Raw genomic sequence first — 21,003 nt, forward strand, 5'->3', positions numbered from 1 at the left:
CCCATCAATGTCAGCTGTGCTTTCTGTTTATTGCTAATTAAGCGAATGTTAGCAATGCTAACACGCTAAACTAAGAAGGTGACAGAGAAGGCAGACATAAGTGTTACTGTGTAACTCCACACAATAACTGGAGGCTGCTGTATGAACAGATATTGAATGAGAATACAGTAAAACCACCGACCTTCTGATTGGTGGACAACCTGCTCTACCTCCTGAGCCACAATTAAGTTCCTTACAAACTCACTAACTAAATAACTAAATGACTCAAATGGATCATCACGTAAAAGAGACAGAGAATATATATGTTACAGCGTTGTGTGTAAGTACCATGATATTCAATCAGTTGGCTTTACTTACTGGCTTATTGTTTCTAATTTCTAAATGGACATTTCTTGCAGACACACTGGTTGGTGACAGAATGATGAAAGTCACAAGAGGAATGAAGGTGTTGTTAGAGGAGAGAGAGATGACAAGATAGCAAGACATGAGGAAACTTAACTAAACAGCAAAAGAGGAAAGAGGGGATGAATGCAGGCTATTAGCTAATAATCATAACAATAAACCACTAATGTCAGGATGTTATATGCATGTGGATCTCATAATGATAATGACAGTAATATATCCGCTCTGAACACAAACACACACACTGACTCGATCATTTCCTCGGGCCTCGGGGTGAAGCAGGCCAACCGAATGGACTCAGTTAGCTGATCATGACTCTAATATACAACCACTATCATCACCATAAATCTGACCTGCCCAAACAAACACACACAACAGACACACACCCACACACACACACACAACAACCACACACACCCGCACGCAAAATCAATACTGTAGACAGAAGCCATGCGTGGTGATTCAGTGCACCCCCGTCCCACCCACGCTCCTCAACTCCGCTGTCGAACAGATGTATGGCCTTGGACTTCAGATCCTTTATCTCCTGAATGAGAAGAATCTAAATGGTGCAGAGAGATTGAATTCAATCCAAAAGACAGCGCTGCAGTTCTGAGGAAATTAGCCGCCTGAAATTTGTCACAAAAGATTTCAAAACATAACTTCTCTGCCGTCTCGTCCGGGAAAGCCTCAGCTCTGTTTAGTCTTTTACCTCTGTTCTTAACTCTATGCAGAAAGAGGTTAATCAGTGAACAAAACTGGCCTCGTTATCTGGACTGCTGATATTCAAAAGAAGGGATGAAGGCAGCCAGTGAAATCCAGGGAAGCAGTACTGACATTTGTGCTTACGCCATTTGAAACTCTGAAGCTATAAAGCAGCAGATATTTAAATGACCTCGGGTCTTTTGCCTTTTGCTGAATCATGCTGCCACGAGAAACAGCATACACATCAGACTGATGTCACCATTCATATTTGTATTATTTTATTCCTCTAACCTCCTGATGTCTGATGTCCTTCATTTTTGAACTGAGACTCTACTGAGAGAGAAATGAGGTAAAGGTGTGTGAGTCAGCGTGCATGAATGCTCTTAAGCTACAATGAGTTTCTACTTGGAGGTGAGATTATTTCCTTTTAATGCAACTTATTTGATTTTGCAAATTTTGTGCCGCGAAACACAAAGTGGCTGAAACTTCCATCCATCCATCCATCCATTTTCGATACCCTTTCGGGGTTGCAGGGGGGCTGGAGCCTATCCCAGCTGTCAGCGGGCGAGAGGCGGGGTACACCCTGAACCGGTTGCCAGTCGATCGCAGGGCAACATATACACAGACAACCATTCACGCTCACACTCACACCTAGGGGCAATTTTAGAGTCACCAATTAACCTAATGAGCATGTTTTTGGTCTGTGGGAGGAAGCCGGAGCACCGGAGAGAACCCACGCATGCACAGGAAGAACATGCAAAAAGGCCCCGTCTGGGGATCGAACCGGCAACCTTCTTGCTGTGAGGCATGTGCACTACCTGCTGCGCCACCATGCAGCCGTGGCTGAAGCTTGTAAAATGTGTATTCGGTCTTTGCAAACAGAAAGATGTATGTTTTTATTTGCCTATAGAGCGGGGTAGTTGAGATCCGATCACAAGTGGTCACTCCAGATGTGGTGACGCATTGTAATGCCAGGTGTGAACTGATGTACTTAGAGCTGTCCACTCGTGATCGGATCACCCAAGCCACATTTTAATGGCAGGTATAAACAGGAGAGGACGGTTTTCAGATGTCTGACCAATGAGAAGACATGACGGAACAATCAACATACTCTTCCATCCATCTATCCATCCAATTCAAAAGCCAATGGTGAGATTAAACATTCACAGTAGTTCATAAAATAGTTCTCCACCCCCATCGCTCTCTCTCTCTCACACACACACCCACATACACACCACTTCTTATTCCAGACATGCATCATGAGATTGATTGCAAGGGCGTGTGCACATATGTCGTGTGTGCGTGTGTGCGCGCGTGTCGTAATTGGGTGTGTCTCACGAGGGTGATTGCTCAGCCCTCCTACATGTCTGAAGCCATCAAAAGGAGTGAATGTAACCTTGGGGCAGCACACCGGAGCTCAGCACACACACAAACACACACGCACCTGCATTCATATGCAGACGCTCAAATGTGCAAATATGCATTCAAGCAGATACACAGGCATACGGACGCCTGCATGCATTTATAGCCGTAGATTAAAACGCACACACATACAGACGCAGACTTCAGGTGCAATATGCAAATGCTTAGTTTTACTGGTGAGCAGGAGAGCAGCCGAATGTCAATGAGGTGAAACAGGAGGTGTCAACTCATGCGGCGACTCTGGGACACTGTGTGTCAGCCGCGTGTTACGGTACAGCAGCTCTACATTTGATCTGGATTCAACTCAGTCAGTGACACACAAACTGTTTTTGACTGAGGTGCATGGTTCTCTTTCAGCTTTATCTTAAAGAAACAGTTGGCCGGTACAGAATTGCAGGGCTCTTATTTTCATTTACACGACCATATCTCCTACAGCATGTTCACACACAGCTAATTTGCATTAACATCATGTTTTCAGGGAAGCACTTTTCATTTTTCACCAATTTATCAGACATGTTGACACTGTATTTATTTGCAAAATGATCATAGTCGACATTTGTAACTTGTTACTCCTACAATATAAAATATACACATTTAAACTAACCTGTGGTTAAGGTATGATTAATATTAATACCAGACAACGATCATGGTCACTGACTCACTGAAGATAAAAGCTACACCATGTGACCATCACACCACTTTACTGCACTGGCACTCAATGTTCCCATTTAATCATAGCTTTGCAAGCTACTAACCAGTGTTAGGGTGCATTTCCTCCAGAACGTAAGTCCTAAAGCAACACTGTTGTTCATGTGGGCAAATTGTAGATATTTGGTTGGTTAATTAAAAAAAAAAAAAAAAAAAGCTACACGGTCAACGTTTGCCAGTGAATCCACAGTTGAGCTCATTAACATTAATTGCAGTAATCTCGATTAAAACAGCAGCTCCTGGATGATTCAATTTAAACCTCCGGCTTCATTCAGATTAATTCTGTCAGGGGCAGCGCAGAGTAATGGACACAGCAGAGGCGAAGGTGGAGAGGTAATTGACTCCAACCTTTGTGTGTTTCAAGAAAACATCAGTTCAAGGAAGGTGTGTGTGTGTGCGTGTGTGTGTGTGTGTGTCTTTACCACTGACTGTTATATGTGAGATCAATAACCTATATATACAGCGGTGCTTTGTTAAAAGCAGTCATTTATCAGGTGGTCATAGCCTACTGCTCTTTAATTTGCCTTCCCTCTTTGTTTCTCTCTCTCTCTCTCTCTCTCTCTCTCTCTCACACACACACACACACACACACACACACACACACACACGCACACACGCAGCCTTACCCTAACCTTAACCCCAGTCTTCATCCTAAAATTTAATGATTTACATTGTGGGGACTTGCATTTTGTCCCAATAAAGAAGGCGAGTCACACACACACACACACACACACACACACACACACACACACACACGGCCACAGATGCAGAAACACGGGCCATCTGGATACTTGCAGGCTTCAGCTAATTCAATAGATGCTACAAGTCTATTTTTATGCCTGTTAGCTGTACAACTGCAGAAGCACCTTTGTATGGCCACAATCAATTCCATGGGTTCTACATGGATATCATACCACTTGTACGGTTCTCCTCCCTTCTCTCCTCTCACCTGTTAGGTACATTTCCTCTCCTTCCAGGAACATCATGTGGCAGCGGGCACACCTGGCACAGCTGGGGTGGTAGCGCTTACCTCCAGCCTGGAGGAAAGGAAAGGAAAGGAAAGGAAAGGAAAGGAAAGGAAAGGAAAGGAAAGGAAAGGAAAGGAAAGGAAAGGAAAGGAAAGGTCAGTAAATGATCGGACAGAAAAGGAAAGGACAGGAAGGGAAAGGAAAGAGAGAGGAAATAAATAAGGCAGAGAGAAGCAAAAGTAGATGAGACAAATGAGGAAACGAGAACAGAGTGGTGATAAGAAGAAAAACAATGAGGAATGAAGAATGGCGAGAGGTGCGATAGGAAACAGCCAAAAAAACAAAAAACCAGGAATGAAGAGAGGAGATGGGAGAGTGTCGCTTTGTTGGCTTTCCGAGGCTGCTTCGTCATCAGTCAACACTTCAGTCATTTAAGGAGGGACAGCTGCATCTTTTCACAGCTTTTTATAGACCTGACACACACACTTGCATACATGCACACAAAACCCACACTCACTCTCACAAAGACAGAAAACATGCACATTCTCCCTCTTGTTCCCATCTGTCTTAAGCATACACACATATTCACCGTTGGAAAAAATGCTCTCACCTCCAGCACTCGGCCGCTGATGTACCTGTTACAGCTGTCACACCTGATGCCAAACTGAGTGTGGTAGTCAGTCTCACAGTAGGGTATCCCGTCCCTGCCAAGGACAAACAAAGCAAGCTCTCACACTGAATTTACAGCAACTGTTCCACCGTTATTCATCATGCAACACATTGTTTTTAATACCTGACCAAAGATTCCTGCAATATTCACAAGATTTTCCAGTATGAACGTTTAAATAAATACTGTGGGGGTCATTTAGCTGATGAAAAGGCACCTCTTTTAAGCTAATTGGCCCCAGAGCTTCAGATATGAAAGCCTGCTCACAGGCAACAGAAGAAGCATGGCTTGAGATAATCTTTGGTACTGTACATACGGGGGATCAAGCCACCTACTTGCTGATGTACTCTCCAGTGAGCGCACAGCCACACGTTCGGCATTTAAAACAACTGACGTGCCACTGCCTCTCCAGAGCCAGCAGAGACTGACCCTGTTTGATCTCCTCGCCACAGCCTGCACAGTCTGGAGGAGAAGCGGGAAATGCAGCACTGAGAAAACAGCACCAAGAAGATAAGAGCAGCCTCAACATTTTGAGCACTGATGCATTTATCATCCTTCCTCTCGCTTCCTCATCCTCCTTTCCCGTGGTGACAGTCACACTGTCTTTGCCAGATGGAGCCACCAGAAGCAGGCTGCAAGACTACCTGGAGCAGCAGGCCGCCTTCTGTGTTTGTGTGTGTGGGTGTGTGGCTGCAGGGAATGAGGCTATGTTTCGCAGCGTTCAGCAGGTGGACAGTAGAAGTCTTATAATTTTTTTTTTTTTTTTTTTTTTACCTGTAGGGGTACAAAGAGTCTTACATGCTGGATGAATCACAAAGATGAGCAGTTTTAATTAAATATCAGTAGGCTACATAAAATCAAGGCCGCAGATGATCCTTGCTACGGCCAGGAGGTGTGCGGTATTTTTAGCTTAATTATGTCAAGCTGATATAGCCTAAAAGGATTAAGGTGGTCTTATGCTATATTTTTCTTCTTGTCAGCAAATCTCATGAAAAGACTATCTGTGTAGTCTGATTACTCCTCTGTGCCTCACATGTCCGCCGTCTAAATACTTTTAAAAACACGTCAGTGAGCCTGCGTGATATGTTCCTTCATGACTGTGAACATGGGCCCCGTAGTTTATTTTGAGTTAATCCCACATGCATCATCCTGCTGCTGTAAAAACACAGTAAAAATGTATTATTCCACAGCTGGAAATAGTCCCCAACAAATACACTGTGTATTCCTGTTTGAGTTAAGTTTGCTAAAAACTGAAGAAACCAGTTGATGTAATGAATTACTCACTATAGTCCAAGTCCAAAAGCATAAAAGCAAGACATACTAGAAGTGGTTGGTTTTGGTCTTAGCAAGAAAGAACAAAAAGCTCAGTCATGCCAGACTCTAATGCTCGAGGCTGCAGGGATGCTTGTTTCAGCTGTTTCTCTTAATTATTGGAGAAGGAAAAGGACACCTTAGCAAGTTCAATTCACTGATGAAGAACATCAGATGTTATGAAAGACTCTGATTCTCGTAAGTGGACCTTTAAAATTAGATAATTTTGTCACGCACACCGTTCTCAATGTCAAGAATGAACCGTCATGCTCTGATAAAATAAGACTTATTCCAAAGCTGATGAGAAATAGTTTCCATTTGAGAACACACTGCATTACTTCAAGAGCAAGTAGCCACAGTACCACAGAAGTTATCTAAAATAACTCGCTTCATGCATTATTTTGCAATAACTGCACAATAATTCACGCATTATCCTTCACAAATGTGACATTACACAAAACACACAGCATAACAGCATAGTGTGGTTTGCTCGTGTGTGTGCGTATATTTGCGCGTGTGTACGTGTATATCTCTTACAGCTTGGTCCGTGGACCTTGACGGGCTTGTCGCTGCTCAGAGTGTGTGAGCACTGCTGACACACACACTTCTTCCCACAGAAGGTCACCCTGTCTCCAATTGGGAACGGACTCCTGAGAGCACACACACACAGAACATTTCAGTGAAGCTTTGCAGATGTGGCACTGCAGAGATTCTGGTTCAGTTCAACCAAAACACAAAAAATACACTTTGCCTCTCGTGGTACGGTTACAGCATCTATCTGTGCTGACAGTTTCCATTTTATTTGCAACTGATATTTTTACTGCTACCCTAACATAATGGATGTGAGTGGAATAACATTTGTGGTTCTCGCAGCACTGAAAACTAATATTTGAAAAAATCAGCAGTGTCTTCACATTGGGACTAATTTATAACCATTTGACTGCAAGATTTGAGGAGTATTGGTGTAGTTTGGCTTCAGCTGGGGATTGTTCTCTGTAATTTAAAGTTAACAGTGCGTGATCCTTAACTCCCACTTCACTGAAAACCACAGAAACATTTGTTTTTCAAAGAGTAAATTTCAGGGTCGCTGGTACTTTTTGGCTACACCTACAGACACACATTAGTTTTCACAGAATATGTTTTAAGAAGCAGGATTGAAATATTAATTCAAAAATACCATAAACTTTGTATCAAGACATACTGTGCAGTATATTTCATTTGCCTGAGGGTTCATCTGGAGCCACGCTGTGAGGGCAAAGGTGATGCTGTGGCTGAATCAGATTTTTCTCACTGTATACAAATCTGCATTTAAATCACTGCAGAGATTTTCAAAACTCCTCTGGCAGAAAATAAGAGCGCTGTAACACAGAAGCAGAGGAGTGGTGTTCGTTGCTCTTCTACAGTCGACCCAGAAACATTTAAGCTCAGAGTACAAACAGGACAAAGAAGTAGTTATTACGCATTTCTATTCTTGTAACTTTGGTGACGAGGCTTTGTGCACATATAGACTCGATCTACAATGTCAATCTGAACTTCTGATAACAAATCTGCTAAAATGCAGTTACTGATTGCAAAGGAGAAGGTTTTTTTTTTTCATTTTACAATGATAAAGCAATATTATCAATATACTGGCCAGCTTTAGTTTCTATGTCTTTTTTTCTGTTTACAGTTTCACTCTCTGCACACATTCAGAGTGGTTGTTGTAGCAGTTTAGTCAACGCTTTGACAAAAAGCCATTTGAGATACACAATTTCACTGCAATATGCTGACATGGCCATTTTCAAAATGAATAAGCCTCATTCGCAATTTTAGTACTGTGTGTTCTTATTCAGTTTGCTGGCCGTGACACACACACACACACACACACACACACACACACACACACACACACACACACACACACACACACACACACACACACACACACACACACCTCTGGGACCTCTGTCCAAAGACTCTCACAATATGTGAAGCAAAACCTAGTGATCCATCGCTACATCTAACACACTGACTGACAGTTAGCCTTTCATGTATTTACTGTACTGCTCACCAGTCACACTTCACTTACAGTCACTTTCATCAGGTTCACTCGAGCTCTGATGAACTGAGCTGACGCCAGTATTTCATTTACATATGAAAGTGAGACCAGCCAACTACAACAGATACAAAGCATTTAAAATGTTTTAAAAAGTATCTGGCTTGCTCTTGGATGTGCTCACTCATCAGCTTCCCGCTCTGCTCTGATACACGTGCCAGTACGACTGAACGATCGAGTGCGATTATTTTGACAGATATTTGCGATGTTGATATGAGTCACGACCGAGCACATGATATACAGGTCGCGGTGTCTCAACGTTTCACTTATGACGGCATGTTGTGACACACTTTTCCCTTTATCAATAAATTGCAGCTGCTGCAATTTGGATATTGCACTTGGCCATACTGCAACTTCGATAGTTTTTTTTATTAAATGTTCAGCTCTACTTAACAGTGTGGATAATTAAATGGTACAAAAACAAATAACTTTTTATACGTAAAGAGCCAATCCATTGATTTTTTTATACAGCCTATGAAAGTTATACAATGTCTGTGTAGTCTCAGAAAAAACCCTGGTGATGTCATCAGGGTTATCTCAGTTTGAACACGAGACTTGCATTATGGGAAGTGCAGTGCAACTGAGGAAGTTTAAGCTGTGACCCGCATAGGCACCAATATTTTTATCGCTGTTTTCATCATATGAGAGAAATTACCCTGTGTCAGGAGGCCTATAAATGTCTGAAAATGCTGCGACTACACACTCAAACGTTTGTCCTTACCTGCAGATGCTGCAGACGAAGCAGTGTGGGTGGTAAGTCCTCCCGAGGGCGGACACCACCTCTCCAGTGATGTACTGGTCACAGCTGTCACACTGGGTCCCGTAGAGCCGCTGGTAGTCCTCCGTGCAGATGTACTCACCCGAGTGGTGGAAGAAACCCGAGTGCACCAGATCACAGCCACACACTGCGGAGACGGAGAGAAAAAAGTGAATCAGCTCACTTTATAGCTCAGAAATACGAGTCAGGCAAACTACCACAAAAATAAGGTAAAGACGTGGAGTTGAAGAGCTGGTCATGAAAATTCATGTGCAGTATTTCACATCATGCTTATAATCACGTCAACATGTGTGATCAGTGTTCCACAAGCAGCTGCTGTAACTAAGAAACTAAGAAACACAAACACCAGCGTTAATCCACTATTACAGAGGCTTGAGGGTAGCTGATAGGACATGTAGGCAGTATTTTGTGCCTGTGTGTGGTGGTTGAGGGTGTGGGGTAGTTGAGAGTGCAATCTGTTGTCCTTTCCGACCTCTTAAGGGTTAATGCTCTAATCTGGTTTGGGGATTAGACCAGCAATCATCTAATCTGTTAATTTTTTTTACAGCATGTTAAAGTTGTCAGTATGTGTGTCTGATTTTGTCCACGACTATGTGTTTGTTACAGTTTTTGTGCCAATGTTTACACACAAGTATTTTTGATAACACTTTATATTCAGGTACACATATTCATCATTAACTAGCTGCTTTGGCATGCATGTTAGTAGCACATTGGCGTTTCATTAGTCATTATAAAGCACTTATTGATGCTTTATTCTGCATTATCATTTTTTACAGCTACTAGGCCATTAACTGAGAGTTTGCCCTCAATAACCTCCTATTTACATCTTCTCTTCTATATGAATTACAATCTTAATAACATAACCCTTAATAACCTTAACCCCATAATAAGGCATGAACAAGTGCTTTATAAAGGCAAATAAAGGCCACTATGTTACTAAACTACATGCTAATAAGAAACTCATTGATGGTGCATATGTGTACTTTAATATAAAGTGTGACCATATTTTGATCTGTATATATGGAGGCAGTGTTGTGAAACAGATGCATGTCCAGGCAAATAGACGCATGAGTACACACAGATGTGTACACTGTGTACTGTATATACTGACAGCCATGATGTATGGCTTTTATTTGGCAAATGCAAAGTCCTTCAGCCAAATGATTGCTTCTGGTCCAGCTGTGCTGCGGCTGAAGAGGCCTCTGTTGAGCTGCTTGGTTCGACAGTTAAACAGGAGCTGAAGGAAGATTTGCTGCAGCTCTCAGAGAGGCAGGAAGCTCACTGTTACCTTCCATCAGGTGCGTTTTACAGACTTTACAACAACAGGGGCCATTTGGGGGCCACAACCAAACCATATGCTCATACTGTACAGTGTCAGCATTGATACTGTCAGCATCAATGCATCAACACATACTGTATCTGTCACTATGATATAACCTGCAGTGTGCAGGCCCAGCCAGTGCAGGTATAAGCTGCAGTATAAAGAGTGGCACCATGATACAACCTGGACGTTCTGTAAGTTAGGCATCTGAAAGGCAGCCAGCAGATCAAGATATCTGACAGTGAATTGAATGTCTGGTCTCTAATTAAGATAATGGCTCTAAACCCAGTGCAGTGAATGGATCTGATCTGATCCGAGCCAATGTGTTAAGTGGCTCAGAGAGAGAGAGAGAGAGAGAGAGAGAGAGAGAGATACTGTAGAGCAAGACACACAGTCTCGCTGTCTAATATATGTGTCTATTGGAGCCAGTCTGAAGACATAAAGACAGTAAAGCAACATTTAAGTGAGCTGCAGTACTTTTCTAAGTCTTCTTGATATGAGCCTGGGGCCAAACACACATATCATTTGATTTTCATGCAGACAGAAAGGCTTTGTCTGAAACCCAAAGACCAGAAAATCACATCATGTTAACTTTCCATTCCCTTTACAAGGATAATCTTGTAATATTATGTAGATGTTAACATAATATGGCTGTCCACTACACATCTTATTCCTGGAATGCCTGCTATAACATTATCTCCTCTAACTGGTCACCATAAACAGCACAGACAGATAGTTGCATAGAATCAACACAAGTTTATCAACCGGGCAATTTAAAGTGCTTTTCTTTGCATAAGGCTTGAGGGCATTAAGACAAGATAGAAAAGAAAAACAAGACAATATAATAAAGACATATAGATGGTGCAGACCTCAAGTTTTCTGCTAGTTTTCTGCATAAAAACTGAACACTGCTTCTCCCTTTGCTTTTGCTGTCTCATAAATAATCTCATTTTCATCATTAACTGAGTAATTTTCTTACAGTTTAGTAAATCTGAAGGTGCTGAAGCGACTTCATTCATACAGGGCAAAGAAAAGCTCAGACATGCTTCTCAAACACGAGAGATACTTTACAGTATTTTGTTTTGCTCTGTCTCAGATACGGTATTCTCGTCATGGCAAAGCTGCTGTCGCACAACTTTAAAATGCCAGCCTGACCTTTACCAGTCTGCCTAAGACGAAAGCTGTTCACAGTGGAGGAATTACGGCTAACACACTAACAGGCTCCAATGGATGTGCTGTACACACATCAATACACACACACAAACAAATGTGTATGCATATATTTGTTGTTGAGTAAAAAATGTATGTCCAACAAATAAATAATGTATCTTTGTTTGACTATGCACTGGAATCAAAAGCCAATGCATGTTGATGCATACCAAGAGTAAGATGGAGTTATGTGGGTTTCAGCCAGCTGTGACAGCCTGATATACATATCTCATACAGAGGATGCGAGCCGGGTCCTTCTCGTCTTTTCTCACCCTGCTGATAGCATTCACACATTCATCAATGTCTAAATGGAAAGCTATTAGGATGTGGAGGGAGACAGGAAAGACGGGGAGCTGTTGAGGCTTGGATTCTCTGAGGGGAACTCTGGTAAATTTGGATTTCAGATCGCAGGCCAAAAACTGTCCTCACAGAACAAGATCCATGCATGAGCACTCACGCTGGCTGTGCTTATGGCTTCTTTTGCTACTCCCTGGACAGTTTTCATGCTTTTTTTTTTCTTTTTACTGGTGTTTTTGTTACACTAATCTTATTAGGCGTGCACACTGCTTGGCCCGAGGGATGACAGTGTCTGTCCACTTTGGCTCAGGCTGAGCCATATATCTCAACAAGTGCTGGATGGGCGGCCATGAAATCTTGTGCAGATGTTCATGGTTCCCAGAGGATGAATCTGACTGACTTTGGGGACTTTTCGTCACGTTCCACCATGAGGTTGACCTTTGTGGTTTAACAGAAATCTCTCAACAACTATGAGATGCATTGCAAAGGAATGTTCCTCTTTGCTGATCCCATGATTGTTCGTGTCGAGCCACTATCAGGTCAAAATTTCAATATGTTCTTTAAGCTTTGCCTTACGACCAAATGCTCATACTAGTCCCCCATGTTGCCTTTGTGTCCCCTTTTTTGTGTATTGTGTGTGTCCCTCTTCCCCTGTGTGTGTTGTTGTGTCTGAGCTGAGCTGGGCGTGGTCACCTGCTCCCTCCTGCTGCCAGCCCACCTGCACACCTGAGGCTCACCAGATAATCAACTCCTACTGCTTTTCAATCTAGTCTTCATCCGATCATCTATCGTGTAATACTTTCAGCTCTCACTTTGCTCTTGTTAGGTATTTTTGTGCATTTTTGCCACACCGGTCTGTGACCATCTGCCACTTTCCACTGCCCGCCTGGCTCAGCTCCTCTGGATTGCACATTTGAATTTACCAAGTTATTCAATAAACTGTTTATTCACTGCTCCACTGTCTTTTGTTATGCTTTTGGGTCCAAATAAGAACACCCATTCTGAAAACTCATGACATTTTCATAAGCTGCAGCTGTACTTCTGTGCTAATTAGCAAAAGTTAGCATGCTAACATGCTGAATAACGATGTCAAATATGATTCCTGAAACATCAGCATATATTATATATCACACAGCTTCACAGAGATCATGCTTGTCGATTCTGCTTTGCTGTCAGGGTGCCTTCATTAGATTGACAACAACCTATTTCTGCTCTCAATAATGAAACACTGCTCCTTATAAAGATCAAGTGCAGCAGATGTGATATAGAGGCTTTTTTCTCTTAAATGTAAAGTAAAAGGAAACTGATTTGTCCCAAAATGTCACAGGTTGTTACTTTTTTGTACATGCACTACTGCAAAAAGGCATGTTTGTTAACATACCCAGATCATGTAGTAGTTCAAGCATCTGGTGTGCAGACAGGTTCACAATATTTGTATGATAAGCATGAGGTCACAAATTGGGAATTCAAATTGAAGTTCCTCTCAAAACCATTCAACCTGTCAGGATTTACATTAACAGTGTTTGAGTGCATCCGAGCCTAAATAATTTCATTAAGCTGAAGATTTCATTTTGCAGATTTACAGTGTAATTACGGTAGAAGCAGGAAATGCCACAGCAGAGAACTCCCAGAATCTCAATGAGTATGTGCCCGCCTGCGACCATCCATTATTCGCTCTCTGTCACATGACGGTTTAGTCTTTCGGGCACAGTCGGGACAAATCTTCCCGCTGCCACTTGAACTTGCTGACTGAAGCTTAATGTTCAAACACTCATCAGTTGCCTCCATGCCAGACCTTATATGACTTCTATGTTGCCCCACGCAGACCTCCCCTGACCCCACCTGTTGCCTCAAACTCTGAAGGTTTTCCACATTTAGTTCTGCTGAGTCAGCACTAACCGGACAGTTCCCTCAGAAACAGCAGAGTCTGATGCTCACTGAGGCATTAAATGATTAAGATCACCATCATCAGCCTGTAACTTTCATTAATGCAGAACAGACATCATAGCTTCAAGTGAATTCAGCCTCCATTGATGATTGTGTCTGCTGGACAGTTGATCCCGTGGCAGAGAGAGTAACAGCGTTTTTATGACCACAACCATCTAGAGAGTCATCCAGCCCCCACTCTGTCTCACTGTGTAGAGCAGCCATGCTCCAGCTGACCGTTATGGCAGCCTCAATGACAAGCCTGTGTTGGGACCTGTGTGACTTATTCTCGCCAGACAGAAATAACAATCAAAAGAGATTCCTTGGGAAATAAGTCAGGCCACATGACAGAGAAACTGCTCATAGCTGCTCAATCAGATGTGAATGACACCAGCATGAACAAGGTTTGCACTCAGTGCTGTTCAAGGGTGGAATGTAATGAAGTATATTTACTTAAGTACGTTTTTTTTTTAAATAATTTCAACATAATGAGTATTTCCATTTTGTGCCACTTTATGCTACTACATTTCACAGGGAAATGTTGTACTTTTTACTCCACTACATTCATTTGACAATACTTTTACTTTTTATAGAAAACTAAACATATAATATACTTCTATGATATGATTTGTATCAATAGGATAAAAATAAAAACAGAATAATATCAAATTCTATAAGAATACAACACTGCCAGAGGACACACTACTTTAAGTACATTTTGCTGATAATACTTTTACCTCAGACTTTCACTCGTAAAGGAGTATTTTTAGGTCATCTAAAAAGGCCACCTTTATCCAACTAAAGGATCTGAGTACTTCTTCCACCGCTGGTGCTGACCCCAAATAAATCATCAGATTAAAGTCAGAGGAAAGTGATGCCTCTTTAATTAAATGTATTTTTGATTTATACATGATGTCGGGTTAGGATAGCGGTTGCCAAAGTGGGGGCACAAAGCTGTTGCAGGGGTTGAAACTAATAACATTATTAACTGCTGCTTTGCATTGCAATAATGGCTGCAACTGAGACAGTGTTGATGTTATTGGTTCCACCTGTGCTTCTCCTGCAGTCACAATGTATGATGGAAGAAGGTCTGTGACTCTGAGGAATTTGGGAACAATAAAGAAACAACAGTGCAGTGACGCTGGCAAGGCTGTGCTCAAAAAGTCGAGCAAACACATCAGTCAAATCCACAACACAAACAAGCCTTTCTTGCTCTCGAGCTCACTGCCGACACACAGCATAGTCGCAGTTTGGACATTTGCTTTATTTGCAGTTTTTGTTTTCACTTCAAAAGAACGGCATACTAGAAAACATTTGGCTATCAAAGGGACGTGATCCAGGCTGTAAAAAGTGCCTGGAAGGTTTATCACAAGCTTCAACGGTCAGAAATTCTGCTCAACAGCTTCTACTCTGCCAGAACTGAACTGCTTCATGACACTTTTTGCAGGTTAGATGCTGAAGGGCAAAAATGTTCCAAAATCGGTGGTGGAATTTGTACGTGCGCCAACTAGTTTGCCATGAAGTGCACACTGAAAATGTGTAACAGGAGTTATGATATTTCTGGAGACTGAAGCTCTGTTTTGAAGAACTAAACTTGTAATTTTGATTGTGGTATATTTTAGCCTTTAAGTGGGGTTATCTTCCTTATCGTTCTAATTTTCTACTGACCTAGAAACAGTGAAAAGAAGTGGCTCGGAGAGAAAGGAAGTAGAAAATAAGTGTCCGGTCACAAATAAATAAAAATCAATAAATAAAGAAAGTGTATTTTCTTTCTCCTCCCGTTTATCCCAGCAGCCACCCTCCTCTTCACTCTCTGCTCCATTAGTTTTTATCTTCACCAGCCTCCGACTTTGCCTCCCTTCTGCTCATCAGGGGGCAGGTTCAGCTGCAGTTCATCAGAGGCATTGAAGTATTTAAATACTTTTCTTCTACATCTGTTAGCGGTGATTTGTAGCCTATTAGAGCAAAGTGGTTGAGGTCTGGACACACATACACACAAACACACACAATTGGCAGAAAGACAATGATTTCTTTGTTTACTGCCAGCGGCACAAGGAAAGGGTCGAGAGAATGGAAGAAAGAGGCAACGGGAGGAATAGATTGAAAAAGAAAGGATACAAATGAAGATGGATGCAAGAAACAAGAACTCCTGGAGGCCTGATACACATGTTGACTGTCTCATCTTTCAGATTTAGCTGCTGGATGTAATGGTAAAAAACAAACAAGCGTGCACAGAAACCAACAGAAACACCAGCACACTGGCCCGCTGTGCAAATACTCATGCGAGCACACACACAAAAGAGTGCTGCACAGCTGAGCTGATCCAGCGGTTAATGCTTCACAGTTTGTCCTTGAAGTCTCTTCTGAAGAAAGAGGCAGGCCATCCGTGACTGTCTGTACAGCTGAGAGTACACTAATACTGATAAAATGCACTGAATCTCGAAACACAAACTTGTTTCTACCCAAAGTGGGTCAGGCTTTGCAGTAAGATAGACTATGCAAGAAGAATCACATGAGTCTGTTTTATATTCTGTTGAGAAGGTAAAGACCCTGCAGTTGTACAATCCATCCAAATAAATTAGTGTGCATCGGCTGTTCATCACCTTCGAGTGGAGACGCTGTAACTGAAAAATGGGATTTGAATGGTATAACAGGCACACAGGGTTTCATCTCTAAAAGCTTTGTGAAATGTTTCGCTGTACGGCGAGAATCAGACTATAGAATCTACTATACTGCTTAAAGGTCACAGATGATGTATACATGGTTCAATTTTGTGGTGAAGAAAAGGAAGAGGGGATTATCTTAGACACGAGGCTAAGACGAGACGAGAAGAAAGGCAAGATGGGAGTCAAGGGAGAGATTAGAGGAAGAGAGAGCATCATATGTGAGGAGAAAGGGAAGCAGACAGCAAAGTGAGGGGATGAGGATGTGGAGGAAGAGGGGGGGGGCCCAGGGGAGGTATCAATGCGGCTATCGATCTGTCCATCCAGCGCACGTCTGCCGTCCTGTCACTGTCTTCCCTCATCTATTCACATCATCAACATAGGATGGATTTCCTCGCTGTAGCTCCTTTGCATTTGCATGAGTGTGATCAGGACGGACGGATCAAAGAGGAAGGTATCAGGGAAGCAGGGAGGGAGAAAAGGGAAAGTCGAACCAGTGTACAGTCTAACCAAGATAGTGTTTGGTGTCAACAGTACAAGTGTGTGTCACGATACGGATCTGGCAGGAACTGGTCGGGAATGTGGTTTTCAGCGGGTAAGTATGGACATCGATCAGTCAAACTGAGGAGTTATGACGGCATATTTGCATACCCAGCAGGACACGGAGATAATAATCCAAAAAAACAGGCATCATTTGCTTTAAAATGAGGGCAAATTCATGAATGTGTTCCATATTTTATGAGAGATTTTATCAGAGCAGAAGGAATTTTTTGCAGAGTTGCATTTTCTTTCTTTTATGAGCGTTCAGCCTTGTTGAAAACTTCCCTGATGTGCATTCTGCTCTTCGCTCTTATTGTTTTGACAGGAAACAAAGTTTCAGTGGTAAAATCGAAAAGTTTAGTTTAAATTCTGACTGTCTCATGTGATACATTTACTTATAAGAACAGCTTTTGGGTTGATATTACAGTTACTTTTTTGAAAAGACGTCCAATTTTACACACTTGTAGATGTCAAGGTGTTGGGAAAAATTACCAATATAAAAATTCTAGTATAACAACAAAGTAGCTGCCCTGTACTGTAGCCGTGCTGGCAGCTCTGTGAGGCTCTACTTCTGCACGGTGGTGTTTCGAGCTAAATGCTAATATCAGTATGCTAACAGGTTCATCATGACAAGGCTAACGTGCTAATGTGTAGCAAGTATCAACAGTTACCATGATCACTATCTCACTTTAGCATGTTGGCATGCTAACATAACAGCAAAGCTGAGAGTGATGTGGATGTCATTAGGTTTGCAGGTATATGGTAATATGACATAACATAATAATATTTTTTTTTCCATTTAATGCATCAGGAAGCACCATTATTTGAGCTGACAGCATGAAATGCAAAGTACAACTGTTGCTGATGGGATGCCATTAGATCTGTAGGTGTTTTGGTCATAAACAGGACAAATCGTGACCTGATGATGACGCTCGATGAAAAATGAAGAGATTTCACAGCAAATCATCGAAGCTGTTGAGACGTTTCAGTTTAGATCAACTAACTGACCACCAGCATGGCTAAAAATAACCAAATAGTCAACAGCCACTGTATTGTTCGAACACTCAACATCTTCAAATACATCAAAATGTTCTATTGAAATCAAGAGAAGAAAGTTAATGTATCAAGTACAACTCAAGTCTGTACCACCTAAATTAGTTACATCATCCAATAAAAGACAATCTCCAATAACAAACAAGCACACAGGGGTTGCTGTCTCATCTATCCCACTCTGCTCATCTGTTTCTGCTCCTCATTCAGCCCAGATCTCCTCTCCTCGCTCCTCTCTCCTTGTTCCTCTCTTTTCAATCCCAAGTAGCCACACAAACGAGAGATTACACTGTGACCAAACAAAGACGCTGTCACTCTCCGACATTCACAGCTACAAACAAAGAATGTGAGACAAGAGAGTGACAGAGAGGGGGAAGAAAGACGAGGAAAAGATAATGAGCGGAAGAGGAAAAAAACGAGGCCTGTGTACTAAAAGCTGACGATTTGATTCTTGTCCACTTCATCAGCTGATGTCTACTCAGCCCACGCTCCATTAGCTAAAAGTCATTAAGCTTACTCTGCAAGATCAATTGTCCATAATAATAAATACTTTAATATCAAAGAGAGAACGCTTCCGTCAATAAATCTCGCTTGTGTCCCGTCTGAGGGAACAAGTGCTTTGACTGAGCAAACAATCAGTCAATTAGGGAATCTAATATTCAAACAAACAAACGATACAAGCTGTTATTTCAGCTCAGGTTATTTTTAAAATCTGCAGTGTTGCAGGGTGTGTTTCATAAAAAAGTAAATAAATAAAAAGAGAAAACCTTCCTCTTCGGTGCTTTGTGGCTGAGCGCATTCAGGCGATGTTGCTGGCAGATCAAAGGGAGAAAACAGTGTTGTCTCGCAGCACGCTTTGGGACCGCGTGGGTCCCGGCCTGTGAAAGGAGGTTAGCTGGTTGGAGTCTGACTACGGGCTGAAAACCTGCTGACTGCACTGCTAAGCTAGCTGCTGACTCCAGACCTCTATTTGTGCGTTCTGTCCCACCTGCTCACTGGTGGAGCTCAAACATGCAAAGACACACACACACACACTCGGATATATGCAATTTTGACTTGTGTTCGACCTCCACTGTTCATTTTCATGTGGAATGTTTCATGTATGCTCAGAAAGGTGGGGACCTAATACAAGTCATGTTTTATCATTTGATTAATTTAGGTATATGGTTAAATAATAATGAATGTTATTTTACATATGGTACATACATGTGGAAGCATGGGAAAGTCGTTTTTACATTCCTGTATGTGTAGAGATAAAACAAACAAGGTTCAACAAAATTTAACGCTTCCAGTGGGCTGATTTTGTTAACACTGGACTGAGCTAGGCTAGCTTTCCCCCCTGCTTGCAGTCTTTATGCTAAGCTAAGCTAATGGGCTGCTCGCTCTAGCTTTATATTTAGCATACAGACATAAGATTGGAATCAATTTTCTCATCAAAATCTCAGAGAGAAATCAAATATACATATTTTCCAAATGTTGAACTACTACTACTGCATTAAGAATTGGCTTTGTAGTTACCAGACTGCTATCTGATTTTGTTAATATCATACAGTTTGTGATTGACTTTGATCCTCGGAGAGTCGCAGTTCACTCCATATTTCAGTGAAGACAGAAGCTATCACTGATTCAATTGTGCTGCTTCCTTCTTGTCTGAGTACTGGTAATTATTTAATATTTAATTATGCAAATTGATGTGGGTGGAATCCATACATGCATCAGTCCAAGATTGAAAAATAAATGAATGACTGGAGGCGAATGTGAGTGCATATACATATGTGTGCATGTGAGGAGGTGTGAATGCACATATTTGTGTGTGTGTAGTTTTTTTTTTTTTTTTTTACCTTGGCAGGTAAAGCAGTGAACATGGAAGTGTGTGTTTTTGACGCGCACCACCTCGCCACGACAAGCCTCCCCGCAGCGCTCACACACAATTGGCGAGTTTCCACGGCTGGAGAGAGGAGAGCTGCTGTTGTTGTTTCCTCCATAGAGACCAGCCTGGTACTGAACTGCTGGGAGGAGAGGAGAGGAGAGGAGAGGAGAGGAGAGGAGAGGAGAGGAGAGGAGAGGAGAGGAGAGGAGAGGAGAGATCAAAAACATGTCACTTATTGTCATTTTGAGGCCCCTCCTTTTGTCTTCCTTTCAACTGAATTCAAACATCTGATCAAAGTCTGATAAAAATGTGGAACGACTGCCACAGAAAGATCTTTTTTCCTGTCTTGTTCCGTTAACATGTCACAACTAAACACAATAATATACAATGAATCTGAATACAGCTGCTCAGGCTTGTCTTATATTTATAGTAGAAACAAATTGGATCCACAAATCGACTAAATGTAATTCTGAAACATCAATAATGATTTCTTCTCCTGCCTCAAGAGAACTCAAATTGGCCTTTTAATGACATTTTTCTTAAATCCCGGCGGATCAATATGACAGAAACACACAAATAAATACAAAATTAAATAAAGAAAAACACGGACGGAGACAAACACTCACTAACACAGTCACACACGCACTGGTCGAAAGATTTAGAGGAGAAGAAGGAGGCTTAGTGATTGGCTTTGTAACTAGTAGCGGCTCCTGGAAAGCCTGTTACTCTGCCAGGAAGATCAGCACGACTTACAACCATTCATTCGCAGATTGAGGCTTAAGAGAGGGTGACAGACAGACAGACAGACAGACAGACAGACAGACAGACAGACAGACAGACAGACAGACAGACAGGTGAAGAGAAAGAGCAGCTGAGACATGTCAAACTGCTGTTGGCCTTCATTTTCTCATATAAAGATACAACTATTACAAATGTGCATTGATGTAGCACACTGTACAGTTCTTTCAGTGCACACACAAGAATTGCATTGTGCATATGATAATAAAGCTTTGAATTTTTGAATGTGGAAATTTATCCACGAAGTGCATGACAAACACACACACTATGAGAGAC

The 21,003-nt window shown here is 41.9% G+C and overlaps 1 protein-coding gene across 5 annotated transcripts in view; it reads right to left on the reverse strand.

The window, feature by feature from the left end:
- Positions 1-21,003, reverse strand: part of LOC139344734 (actin-binding LIM protein 3-like) — a 40,594-nt gene that overhangs the window by 16,694 nt on the left and 2,897 nt on the right. For 3 of the 5 annotated variants that reach the window (XM_070983090.1, XM_070983089.1, XM_070983088.1), the window contains exons 2-7: positions 19,901-20,068; positions 8,997-9,180; positions 6,718-6,830; positions 5,205-5,331; positions 4,813-4,906; positions 4,184-4,271 (exon numbers count right to left, since the gene is read on the reverse strand). In XM_070983090.1, coding sequence (XP_070839191.1) covers positions 4,184-4,271; positions 4,813-4,906; positions 5,205-5,331; positions 6,718-6,830; positions 8,997-9,180; positions 19,901-20,068 — 774 coding nt within the window. Of the gene's footprint in view, positions 1-4,183; positions 4,272-4,812; positions 4,907-5,204; positions 5,332-6,717; positions 6,831-8,996; positions 9,181-18,211; positions 18,275-19,900; positions 20,069-21,003 lie in introns of those variants that run through there. The other 2 variants (XM_070983092.1, XM_070983091.1) reach the window with 2 other exon arrangements.

The sequence above is a fragment of the Chaetodon trifascialis genome, chromosome 16 (genome assembly GCF_039877785.1).
Source record: "Chaetodon trifascialis isolate fChaTrf1 chromosome 16, fChaTrf1.hap1, whole genome shotgun sequence".
Classification (NCBI taxonomy): Eukaryota; Metazoa; Chordata; class Actinopteri; order Chaetodontiformes; family Chaetodontidae; genus Chaetodon; species Chaetodon trifascialis.